The following is a 13,572-nucleotide window of genomic DNA, read 5'->3' on the forward strand; positions in this document are numbered from 1 at the left end:
CAGGCTGTCTGTCTGTCTGGTTGGCCTCTCCTGTTTGCGCGCAGCTCTCCCGTGCACGGCGGCTTAAGGTGAGAGTGAGGGGGGATCCGGCTGCTGCTCGGCTGCCGGCGGTCATTTCGGTGCGGCGGCGCCAATCGGCATGTCCCTGTGGAAGCCGGGCGATGGCGGCGGCGGAAGCGCGAGGCGGGCTCCCCGGAGGATGCGTGGTCTGACTTTCTTCTCGAGGCGCCCTGCTTCATCTTTCGAAGTTTCCTATGGCACAGCCATAGAAAACTTCGTCTAGCGAGTCTGCCAAAAAAATCGCAAAACATTTTCGTCTTGTGATTTTTTTCGTGCTGCGAGGCATTCGTCTAGCGAGGTACCACTGTATTGTTTTAATATTCAATTGGGAGCGACCCAGAGTGGCTGGGGAGACTCAGCCAGATAGGCGGGGTATAAATATATTATTATTATTATTATTTATTGCACACATGCTTCTTGATAGTATTCAGGTAGATTAGTTAATGCACCACAGGAAGAAATCCAGCAGGTGAAGCTCTCATGACCAAGGGGCATTTGCAAGGGCATTTAGTGGAGGAGTTTGAGGGGTCAGGCCAGAGTGCTGTCTCATGGTGTATATAGGACCAATAGACATGGATGTGTGTATGTGTGCTCATAGTTCATCTACCATTGCCTTTCACACATCAATACTTCAGAGGTTTGTTAAACTGCAGGTTCCAATTTTGTCGGGACTGGAGAACTGTGGTTTAAGTGATCTCTACAAACCAGGTTATAAAACCATGGCTTAATCCTGCTCCATAATATACTACATGGATTATTTCAGAATTTAAAACAGGAGAGCATAAATAAGCATTCCAAGACATTAGCAGTTGTTGATCTTAATGATAATCATTTCATGGAAATCACCCATCTGAATATCTTCCCATATTTTTACCAAACATTTCTCATTTAGGCAGAGCTGTTTTACAATTTGTTCTTGGAACTAATTTCACAGTTATTTAGATCTGGATCTGTGAGAAGTAGTAACTATCACATGGACTGTTGCATCAGTTTATTATTTTATGCTGCAGTTCACACAGGGTTTTACGTAGGAGATCATCTGGAGGGGCACAGTTGGTGGCCCCCTGTATCTCAGAAGCCCTGCTGGCCCCAACTAGATGTCAGGCATTTAGTGCGTCTAGTCTCATGCTCTGGAATACTCTTCCAACAGAGATTCAGCAGGTGTCCTCACTGTTAACCTTCAGATGTCTCTTTAAGGTTTTTAATGTCTCTTCAGTTGTTTAATTTCCCTTTTTAGACAAACCGGTCATTCTTGGGCTTTTTTTGTATTGTGTTTTTTATGTTGTGTATCTCTTTGATATTTTATGTGAGTGGGTGGTGTGGGTGCATGTGTGAGCGAGTGTGTGTATTCTCTCTCTCTCTCTCTCTCTCTCTCTCTCACACACACACACACACACACACACACACTCACGCATACACACCATAGGTATGGTCTATACTGGCACAGGTCCCACTTCACCTTATATGGTGGCTCCACACATTGGCTATTAGGAATCACAAGAAAATAGCTTACTGCAGAACAATAATTATATTAAGATGCTTTGGTAGGAAATCGGGATATGTATTTTTTGCTAAATGCCGAAAAGATCTTGTGGGAAGTAACTACAATTTTGTTGGAGCACTCCAGCATAAAATTTAATTTGTGGAAGTATGTGGATTCTGCTGTCGGTAGCTGCACACACTAAATCCTCTGGATATTAATGTTCTGTGATGGTATAATTCTTCCATATAGAAAGTATTTTGTGTTGGCTCAAAACTGAACATGGGGAAAATACCTTGATTATTATTTCTAGAGGTCCTAACCCCCATGCATTTATCCTTTAAAAATGAGCAAAGTTGTAGCTGCCTTTAAAAAAGTTCTTAACTATTTATTTTAAACATATAATTGAAATGTGATCTATTCATTCTTTGTGTTTCTAAATAAAAAATGTATGCACACACAATTCAACCATTGCACCAGCAATCACCAATACTTTAAAATAACATATTATTCAGTGATATAATACTTGAAGTAGATATTTGGAGAGGATGCTTTTGGTACTGTAGCTCTGCAATTTGGCATTTGCTTATTGCAGATTTTTTGGGCAGCCTACCAATAGATTATCACCAGAGCAATCTTCAAAAATTAAATCCTGTGAGTTGATCATGTTGCCTGAATTCATTTCGGTTTGGAAAGATGAAGGTCAGACAAGGTCAAAAGTGTTGCAAATGTTTACAGAATATTGAGGTGTGTAGTAGAAGACAAGTGCAACATGGAAAAAAACTCTCAAATAAATTATGATTCTATTAAAGGAGTAGTTGCATTCTCCCAAGTAAGTGATAAAATAAAGAACATCTGTTCCACTTTTTAACAGCACTGTGGTCTGTACACTTTAGGGAGTTTTTTTCACTCATTGCGAAAAACTATTTGCTTGCTTCACAACCTCCTGAAAGTGTACAGTTAAGTTCCTCACACTTGCAACATTGCAATATGGTTAAAGCAAGAAGAGGAGTGTTTAGTATATTGAATTATTTTCATAAATTGTAGCATCTTGCAAGTAAATGAATACGGATAGAAATTATGGAACCTGGGGCATAATGCACCAAGGCAAATGCGCACCAACTGCTCTGTCTTAGATTCAGTGATTACTTTTTGCAGTTTTTCTGAGGTCAGTGTTATTTTTCTTCCCTACAGAACATCTAATAGGCAAAATGTTTTGGAGGCTGAACTGAAGGCAGTGCATGCCTTGCTCAAAGACCTTGAAAGTTTCTTCAAGTGGATACAAGAAGCAGAAGCTACAGTTAACGTGCTTGCAGACGCGTCACAACGAGAACGCGCTGTTCAGGACAGTGCTTCTAGAAGAGAACTGAAAAAGCAGATAGAGGTAAGAGCATGACAGGTTTGTGTGTGTTAGTTAAAGTAGTTAACTTGCCTTTATGTTTAAAATGCTAAAGCCAGATTGCAATAAATAAAAACAACAATAACATGCAATTAATAACGAGTGCAATGCTTGCTGAAGAATAAAGGCTGTTGTACAGTAATGGAAGGCCATCAGCTAAGATACCAAGATGAGCTGCTAAATTTGAGTGTGTATTTTAAAGAAAATTCCATAAAGTAAATGTTTTTTCCTCCATAAACCTTGTTTAATAAATCCGTACTTAAAAGTTACAGTAATTTTAATCAAGTATTCCCCCAAACCTCTAGCTCATTGGGCCTCTTCACAAGCATTTCTATATTTTCTAAGTAGGAATGCTGCAAATCAAGAATCAGCGTATCATGAGGTCTTTCATTTCTCACACCAGCCTAAATTTTGTCTCAAGAATTTCTCAGAGACACAAAGCTCCTATATGGACCACTTAAGCTTCCTTTCTTGTTCTCCCACTTCTTTTCATTGTCAGATAGGAAGGAATCAATAAGTAAATTTTGCTGATGGGAACTGCTATGAGGTGTCTCCCTTTCTTGTTACTTACTAGCAAGGAAGTATGATTGGTGGCAGGAAGGAAAACACCTTGTGACAGCCAACCGTTGCTGATCGAATGCCATTAATTCACATAGGAAAACCATAACCCAACCTAATTTTTAGACATAGGCTTTGAAGGAAAGGGATCATTTCAGCAATATGATTTTCTGCGATATAGAAAGAGATTTCAGCAAATTCATACTAAGAGCAAATGTACATTTTTCTGAAGTCTTCTCTTGGTTTTGTTAGTATTCATTTTTTTTCAGTAAGAGTTGCCTGTTTTGTTTCTGGCTGTTCTGTGGATACATAATTATAATGTAGCTATTATCCTTTATCTATTAGCACCTATGGATTTCCCAGTTTATTCTTATATTTAGCCTCTGAGCTCTCTAACCTCAACTAGTCTTAAACTCCAAACTACTGCTGACCACTGCTGTCTACTAAGGTGGATGATAGATGGTAAAGGAAGAGTGAGCAGCTAAGAATTGGCTTAGAAGTTTTGAATGCTGAAAATAAATTGCATGATGGTTTTTATAACTGTCTCAAAGTTGATAAAGGACAGATGAACTTCAAATACTGTTTGGAGAATGAATGGGGGGGTGTCTTTCAGTATAATAGTATTACTAAACACATTTCTGATCTCATCACTGAGGTATTGGAAGGAAATGGGATCAGCCTTATTTGCTTGGCCACCGTGAGAGGAGAATGCTAGACTAGGTGGTCCATTTGCCTTATCTAGCAAGGCTCATTTTACATTCTTATGTTCTTATCTGTCCCCTTTTCTTTCTTGGAGGTTCTGTAAGAGCTATTTTCCTTTCTTGCTTCTACTTATATGCTTTATGATTGCTTAGTGGTATATTTGGGGAAACAAGGGCAAGTAGCTGTCCTCTTTTGAGGCTGTTGTACCCTTGACTTTAAAGCTCAGGAAGCTGAATAGCAAAGTTAAAACATGCAAAATTTCCTCTAAATTGTGAGGGGAAAATTTAATCTACTTCCCTTATAATTATGGAATCGTTGTTTGCCCTTCTTGCATTATGCGACTCCTTCATAGTTATTTCCATCTTACCTGAATATTTTAATACATTTTCTACTTGAATAATTTCCCTCCATTATGTGCTATAATATAGTCTCTCCCAATGTAGAAATAAATGGGTTTAGTCATGTGCATGCAGTTTCGAGTTCATGGCAAACCCTTTTGATGGTCAACAAAGTTTGATTTGTTTTTAGTGAGAACTCGTTAATCATAAACGTGCAGAACTAACAATGCAGGCATTCCTTCGGAGCATTTGCAGCTAAAATTCAAGCACCTTTGCTCTGGGACTGCAAATGCAAAGGAAACAGCAACTGAAAAATGGAGGCACAACTGCTAGATCTCTAGCAAATTGTTGCCCCCCCCCCCAAACTGTTTAGAAGTGGCAATGAACTGAATCATTTATTGAAGTGACCCTTCACTTGGCAGTGGTTACATACAGCCATTCCCCCTTCCCGCCCAATTCCATCTTCAGCCTTATCCTATGACTATAAACTCTCTTTTTCAAGATCACCAGAATGCACAACTAACTCAACTGGTTGCCTGGAGGTGTGATGCTTTTAGAGGTGTTAATGGAACAGTGCATGAACCTAGAGATTTTCCTTTATTATCCTTTGGATGCTCTAGCTCCAGCTTGAAGGTTGTATGTGCCAACATCCTCAGTGAAATTAAAAAGGGTTTCAAGTTGCACTTCTTAGACTGTGCAGTGTGCTACTGTCTGAATCATCACAAAGTTTTGCACTGTGCCTGCTCTTTTGAGAAGTTCGGCAGTACTTCTGATATTCGAAGGAAGGACAGGGGAAGTGGTTGGCTGCATAGTTAATAAAATGAAGCAGTGTAGTATGTCAGCAATGTAATTTTTGTTAGCTTGGCACTTCTTTCCCCAGCAAAAAAAACCTTTGCCACAATCCTCCTTGGTGGTTATTTGTGCTGCTTCTTTAGACCTCTGTGTTAGGAAGCAATAGGAATATAGTTTTGTTTACTAGGGGGTATCTGTCCTGGAGAGCTTCAGCTGGAGATAACTTGTACATTGCAATGCTAAGGGAGACGCTCAATTCAAATAAACCTAGAATCTCCTAGATTCACTTAATTTATCTTCACAGGGGAGAGAGAGAGAGAGAGAAGGTTCCTCTGAGGCCCACTCCCAGTTTCTCCCCAGGAACAATATACCATCTGAATTTTGGATAAGATAGACATCAAAGATAGACATCAAATACAAAGCAATTCTTATGTTTCTGTATTTGTACAAAACATTAAGCATTACAATAACAAGCAATTATAGGATCCACACTTTGTGCAAAGACAAAATGAGAACATACAGTACAGTATCTTATACTATTATCTGATTTGATCATATGCTGATAATTTCAGTGAAGGAATTTTCTGTTTAAAGTATGAGCTCATCTTGCACTTTTTAATCAAAATGTTTCATAGTAAAAGTGCCAGTATCAAACTGATGTGAATATAAGCATTACATGAACTCTAAAAAAATACAGATTACAGTGAATGTTAGTAAATTCTGCAAAGCTTGTTTCATGGCAGCCACTAAATTAAACTCAAGGACCTTTTAATTTTATTCTGGTATAATTTTGTGTAATGGATGAATTAAATGTTTGAGCTGGTAGGTTGCAGTTACTTTTTGTAGATTTTCACTTGTATCTAGTGATTTATTTCTTGTGATTTATTTTTTTGCTATTTCTTAGGTGTAGACTTTCAGCTTCTTGGGAGCAGTATGTAATCTATGTACTACAAAAATCATTTTGGTTTTAGTGCATTTATGGCCGGTTATGCACACAAGGGATCAGCCTTTCCCCAGACAAAGGTTGTTTACTGTGTTCTGCCCTGTCCTTATGACAAATACTAGAAAAACTTGACTGATTCTATTTATTTTCAGAACTTAGAGCTTTGCAATATATTTTTCTTGTCTTCCAAAGGAAAATCCATCAACTATAGTTATTTCTGTTCTATTGGCTATGACAAGGCTAACTTGGCTGGTTTGTCACTCAGCTCACACACTGATCTTAACAATCTATGACTTCCTGAAATGTTTCCCACATCATCTTTGAGAGGTACACTTAATATCTTCATCAAACAGAAAATATTAACAAGGCTAATATTGTGTATAGATCTCTCTTTCTGACTGTTATTTCAATTTGGAGACTAGATCAGAACTCAAAAATTCCCTAAACTACTTTGTGTCATGAATTACTCCACACGGCAGTGGGAAACATGTATACTTGGATATTTTCACTGGCTAAAAAGTACGTGAAAAAAAGGACACGGTGTCTTTAACAAACGAAAAAAGGAAGAATTATGATATTTTGTATCATAAGGTTGTACAGATGTTATGTTTCAGAATATGTTGGTTTCCAGTTACTTAGAAGACATGCGAGCAAAACATGAAAATCTGTAATGTACTGCTGGCAGTCATCCTAGGGGTTAGTGTTGACCTGATTTGCTGCATGTGTCATAGCATTCAGCAGGAATTAGAATGAGGAAAAGGTGTCCAGTTGAATGAGAATAGTGAATATATTAGAGGCAGCATTTTAAAATATGTAATCGTTCAGGATTGCTGGCCTAAGACTAGGTACAGTTGAGGAAGATAGCCCTCAGGCACTATTATTCACAGCCTGGGGGGGGGGGGAGTGGGAATCTTACTGAAAAGGTTGATCTTCTAAACCCAGAGAGTAAGCACCAAGGTCCAGCGTCTGAAGAATGTGTTAGAATTCTTTAAGATCCTTAAGATCTTAAAGAATCTTAAAGATAGGTCCTAAGATAAAGCTGTGGCACAGATATGGCTGGGAGAATTAATTTAAATATTCAAATACTTACAGAGTAGACCTGGAAGTTAGTAGAGGGATTATGGTAGGCTTGTCCAAAAAGCTCTCGTCATGTACTAGAAACAACATTCTACTTACCAAGGCAGGAACAGACATTGCATGGAGAATGAAAATATGTAACTAAAGAATCCTGGGTGACAGTATTACTTCAAGAATCACACTTTTAGGGAACAGCACAACCCCTAGTTTACCAAATAAGGGGTTTTGGTTTTGTTCCACTGAAACTAAAGTTAGTAAAGCTTAGCTTAACGCTGCAGTTTAAAGTGAAACAAAATATTAAAATGTAAATAAGATTTAATGAGTTTTTTCCCTCGTTTTTTTACTGTTTTGTTGTTTTGTTTTGTTGGCTGCTTATTGATTATTTTTCAGCTTATTCTTGGTATTTGAAGCTTTTAGAATTTTCATTGTTTAATTTTATAGTACGCTTTGCTTTTGCTTTATGTTTGCTACTAATATGCAAGTAGGAAAGAGATCTACAATTTTTTAAAAAATATGTAAGTGGCCTTCCTCCATATTCATAGAAAAAGTTAATTTTTAGTGCTACCAGTGTCCTAACTATGCAGTGTAACCAGTGGCAGAGGAAGAGGAGTGCGATCCCAGTGGGGTGCCATCATAGCTGCCCCCCGCCTGCGCGGGGCGCCACACCCCCACAGGTGGCGTGCCATGCCCCCAGGTAGTGTGCCACGCCCCCAGGACGCCTGCCACGCCCCTGTGGATGGCGCGCCACATCTCCGGGACTCGCACCAGCCCTGCCCCTGCCTGCTCTCCAGCCCCTCGGTGCTGGAGCATGAAGCTCTGCCACTGAGTGTAACAATCCATATATGAAAAGCAACCTAGCTTCCTTTGATCACATGTGGTGGAAACCTCAGCCTCATCTGTATAGCAACGCAACTGTTGTCCACAGAGCTATCATTGGCAATTGCAGAGCTGCCACAAATAATGCAGACTGCACTGTTCTAATAACCATGGAAATTCTACCAAGGAGGGATTTTCTCTTTTAAATAAAGGGGGATTGAGAGAGCGTATGAAAATACTGTAATTACACCTTACATGACTTAGGCCCTGAAATATTTGAAAAACCGCCTCCTTCCCTGCAGACCTTTGGTGTTATGATCAGTAATGGGACCCTCTTGATGGGTAAGTGGGTGGTGGCCCAGGAAAGGGCATTCTCTGTGGAAGCTCCCAGGTTGTGGAACTCACTCCCCAAAGAGTTGCATCTGACACCTTCATTGTATAGTTTCTGCCATATGCTGAAGATGCAACTCTTTGCCCTAGCCTTTGGCACTTGGGATATGTGTTTTCAGGACCCACCCTAATTCATGGGATTGTACTTGGTTTAAGCTATTTTTTATATTGAATTTTGAATTGTCTTCTTTGGAAGCTTAGGGTGGTGATTAAGTTGAATGATAAGTTCTATTTAGGCCGAAGAATGCTTTCTGTAGAAAAAGAAAGGGTTTGTATGCTCATAATGAATTTTTGTGCCCGAGTAAGGTGAAGCTTCCCACTTGCACAAATGATGTACTTGCTTATTTTGGACAATTTATTTTCTTTCACTCTTTATGGGCTAGGGGGAGGAACTGAGGAGGGTCCAGCAGCCTCACCCACTGAACATGAACCAACTTACTGGGTCCTCCTCTGTAATAATAATAATAATAATAATAATAATAATAATAATAATAATAATAATAATATCATAATTTAATTATTTATACCACGGCCATCTGTTTGGGTTTCCCCAGCCACTCTGGGTGGCTTCCAACACATATAAAAACATAATAAAACGTCAAACATTAAAAACTTCCCTAAACAGAGCTGCCTTCAGATGTCTTCTAAAAGTCAGATAGTTGTTTATTTCCTTGACATCTGATGGGAGGGCGTTCCACAGGGTGGGCGCCACTGCCAAGAAGGCTCTCTGCCACACTTTCAAACCTGCTGTTGCAACTATCAGAGTTCAGAAATTGCTCTTTAAAATGCTAGTCAAAATAGAGCGGGGGGGAATGTGAGATTCGTAGAATGTTGCACTAGTAATGTCATTGAGTACTCAACTTAGAATCACAGAACTTCATATTTTAAAACCTTGCATTGATTTACCTTGCTAATAGGTAAATTTAGAAAAAGTTAGAAGTTGTAAGTTTTAGCTGCTAGAGGTGTAAAATTGTATCCTTGGGAAAGCATGTAGGATCAAACAACTTCACTCAGTTAAATGTAGCCTATTCTCTTTTGTTTTGTTTTGTTTTAACATTAAGTGCCTCATTTGTCTTTTCTATTTTGTTGCCTCAAGTTAGAATCTCACAGTAAGTAAATATTTGTTGGCTCTAGTCATGCACAGAAAAGGTTGCTTGCAGTATTTGGTGAAAACATTTGCTTTCCTGATTTCTGAGCCGTTGTAGGAGTATGGTAGCGCTCTGTTCAGCACACAGGCAGAGAGGATGGCTCTTTAAGAGGAATCGAGGGATTACCAAGTAGTCCTGAAGTTGTGCTCCTTATGATTGGGAAGAAGACTTCTTAGATATGTTCTGCCCCCATCCGAAGTATTATGGGACTGCCCCAGTGCATGTCTGTCATTCCCCACCCCCCACTTCTCCAATAACATGGGAATATTTAAAAAAATACACGTGGGTTGGCAGGAGTCGGTAGGAAGAAGGAAGAACCAACCAAATAGTCTCTCACATAGTTTCTGACACTTGAGAGCTTTGTTCTCATGAAATTGTTTTACTTCGTTGTTTCTACATTCCTACAGTATCGGAGTAGTGTTGGGATAGAGCAGGGGTAGCCCATGCATCACCCTCAAGACACACCAGGAATCACAAGACAGAGAAACCAGTAGGAGAACACTTCCAGGACATTCTATACAAGATCTCAAAGTAGCTGTCATATTACAAAAGAATTTCAGAAATAGACTGGAATGAGAAGTTGCTGAATTGCAACTTATTACCAAACTTAAAACCATGGAGAGACCTTGTCTGAATAGAGACATTTGATTCTTATCTCATGATACATGATAAAGCTATTTTTCGCCATCTCACCTATTGCTTTTTCCTGTAATAATAATAATAATAATAATAATAATAATAATAATAATAATAATAATTTATTATTTATACCCTGCCCATCTGGCTGGGTTTCCCCAGCCACTCTGGGCGGCTTCCAACAGAAATATTAAAATACACTAATTTCTTAAAGATTAAAAGCTTCCCTAAACAGGGCTGCCTTCAGATGTCCTCTAAAAGTCTGGTAGTTATTTTTCTTTTTGACATCTGGTGCGAGGGCGTTCCACAGGGCGGGTGCCACTACCAAGAAGGCCCTCTGCCTCGTTCCATGTAACTTGGCTTCTCGCAGCGAGGGAACCGCCAGAAGGCCCTCGGCACTGAACCTCAGTGTCCGGGCAGAGTGATGGAGGTGGAGACGCTCCTTCAGGTATACTGGACTGAGGCCGTCTAGCGCTTTAAAGGTCAGCACCAACACTTTGAATTGTGCTTGGAAACTTACTGGGAATTGCAGTTGTTAACAGTCGTCAACAGGTTTATCACACCTATCAGCCATTCACGCATTCCCACCACCCTTCTGAGTAATACCCCACCCCACCCTCTCACTATATATAAGGGTCTGGTGACTTCTGTTTCAGTGTATCTGAAGAAGTGTGCATGCACACGGAAGTTCATACCAATGATAAACTTAGTTGGTCTCTAAGGTGCTACTGGAAGGAATTTTTTATTTTGTTTCGACTACAGCAGACCAACACGGCTACCTACCTGCCTCAAGATACTATTACACTCCCAACTCCTATCAGCCCCAGTCAGGATAACCATTAGTGGGGAATGATGAGAATGGAGTATAATAACATCTGGAGGGCACACCTTGGTTATCCTTGGGAATAGAGCCATTGTGGGTTGTGGTAACCATGCTACTTTCTTAGTATTAGGCCTTTTGTGATGTATGTTAGAATAATAGAATTGTAGGGTTGAAAGGGACCCAGAAGGTCATCCAATCCAGGCTTCCTCAACCTTGGCCCTCCAGATGTTTTTGGCCTACAACTCCCTTGATCCCTAGCTAGCAGGACCAGTGGTCAGGCATGATGGGAACTGTAGTCTCAAAACATATGGAGGGCTGAGGTTGAGGAAGCCTGATCTAATCCAATGCCTTGCAGTGTAAGAATATGCAGCTGTCCCATAAGGGGGTTGAACCTGCAACCTTTGCACTATCATGCTCTAACCAACTGAGCTATCCAGGCCGTGTTGATGGCATGGAGTTTATTTCCAGCATAACTATTTAAGTATGATCCACTAGAGCCATGTTTCTGACACAGTATCTGACCTGTTGATCCTATTTATGATTGGGAAGGAGTTTAAATCTTGGGTTGTTTTCTTTGAAGTGTTCCACGTCCTTTCCTTGCAGGGTGTGTCTAGCGTCATGTGCTTGAACCATCCTTGCTCTTCACATACCATTTTACAGTGCATGGGGTTTCTGCTTGTGGAATTATTTGATTTGTTCAGTCCTGGAGGTGGTTTGATATTAGAGCGGGACATTTGATCCATAACGTTCTGTTTTTATTGATTGGTTAATGACATTTACAATGTCTCCCAATAACAGGCTTCTCTGGGCGGCTTACAAACAATAAAGCATTAATATCCAAGAATAATCACAGAACAGTAAACCAACTCTAGCATAGAATGTCAGCATAAAAATTCCAACAGCAAAGGCTTCAGCGTCATAGGGGAGAATATGCAGCACCACTAAAAGTATGTAGCATATCTAAAATTCAGTGAATTCTAAGGTTCACAATTATAAAACAAAAAATAAAAAGCCCCTCACATGGCATTAAAAAGCCACACCAGGTGAGCCTCTCTGTGGAGGGACCTGCCACATCATAAGATACATATTTAACGAAGAATATTTGTATGTTGCATATCCAACCTTTATTTCAGTGTTGAACTCAAGACAGCAGACACAGGGTCCCCAGGCTTTCTCCTGTCCAGCCACTGGCCGCCTGACCAGTCTCCCGTACTTGCTTTGCTTCAGAAGCACTGCAGCCTCATGTGACTTCAGCCTGTGCCTTGTTACACTTTGCCACGTTTGAAGTATGTTCTCACTGTTAGACCCACACAGATGCTGACAGCAAAAGAATAGCCTCATTATGAAGCATCTGTCTTAAACTAAGTTCCTTAAATGATGCAACTTCTCAGAGTTTGTTATCCAGGTCCAAAGCTTGTGAAGAATCCTGCCCAGGGGGAGGGAGCAGGAGGGTGAGTAATCAATAACTAAAATATTATCTTGCTAAAATCATACCTAGTTGCCTTATTCTTCAGATGGACCTATGAAGGAAAGGTTCTAATTGGAATTTTCACTATAATAGCATTGGTACTTCTACATGTAGAACGATTCCTTTCGGAGCTCTGGAAATGAATGAGCTTTAAGAGAATCTTCGCAGGATGGGTTTGCCCCCTGCAGGTCTTCCTTTTGTGCAAGATAATCTAGCTTTTGAGAGCTGTCGCTATGTGATTTATTAGCCTTTAACGTATGGCTGATATAATTAGGGCAGGTATCCCTCTGCTCTTCTCGTAAGATTTATAGCACACTGTATTATTCACTTGCTCCACAGCTCTGCCAGAGCTGCTTCCAGTGTGAGCGCGAGAGCATCTTTCTCCAGAGTGAGGGAAGGGACGCTGCTCTCTTTCTTCCTATGAGGCATATTCAAAAGGAGAACTGTTGTGATTATGTCTTCCCCAAGGAATTCTGCTTTGTTTCTGCAGCTCGGTGCTGTCAATTCATAAACCTTCGGTGGTATGTAGTTCACTCTCCCCATTTGGTAGCAGGCATTTTCCCCTGGATCTGCTGGGCAAATGCAGGCTTTGAGGATGCCGGCAAGCTTTTGTTTTTGTGTGTGTTTGGCTTTTTGAAAGAAGAGACACTTTAACACTATGCTAACTGCCTTTGCCGTTGAGTCTGTCACTCGGAAAAGCTGCCCTGGAAGCGAGCATGCTCAGAGAGCTGGCAAATCGTTGTCCAGTGACCAAGAGGAAATGATAGTTGGTCTTCATTTATAATGCAAATTTTGAGGTGTCTTCAGAAGTGTGGCAAACTTAAAATGATGGCGGTGGTGAGAACATCGCTGCAGAAAGTTGTGGTATTGTTGCATCGCTTGCAGAGAATGGCAGTTTCTTCCCCACGTTATCAGAAGCTTTGCAAGGTAAGTAAAAACTGG

General features: G+C 40.3%; 1 protein-coding gene across 10 annotated transcripts in view; it reads left to right on the forward strand.

The window, feature by feature from the left end:
* The window catches only part of UTRN (utrophin), a 334,111-nt gene that overhangs the window by 149,851 nt on the left and 170,688 nt on the right, over positions 1-13,572 (forward strand). For all 10 annotated transcript variants that reach the window (XR_009557350.1, XM_035108828.2, XM_035108822.2 and 7 more), the window contains exon 52: positions 2,735-2,924. Coding sequence is in view for 9 of the 10 variants with exons in the window: in XM_035108828.2 (XP_034964719.2) it covers positions 2,735-2,924 (190 nt within the window). In the remaining variant the exon portion in view is untranslated. The remainder of the gene's footprint in view (positions 1-2,734; positions 2,925-13,572) is intronic.

This window comes from Zootoca vivipara, chromosome 3 (assembly GCF_963506605.1).
Source record: "Zootoca vivipara chromosome 3, rZooViv1.1, whole genome shotgun sequence".
Classification (NCBI taxonomy): Eukaryota; Metazoa; Chordata; class Lepidosauria; order Squamata; family Lacertidae; genus Zootoca; species Zootoca vivipara.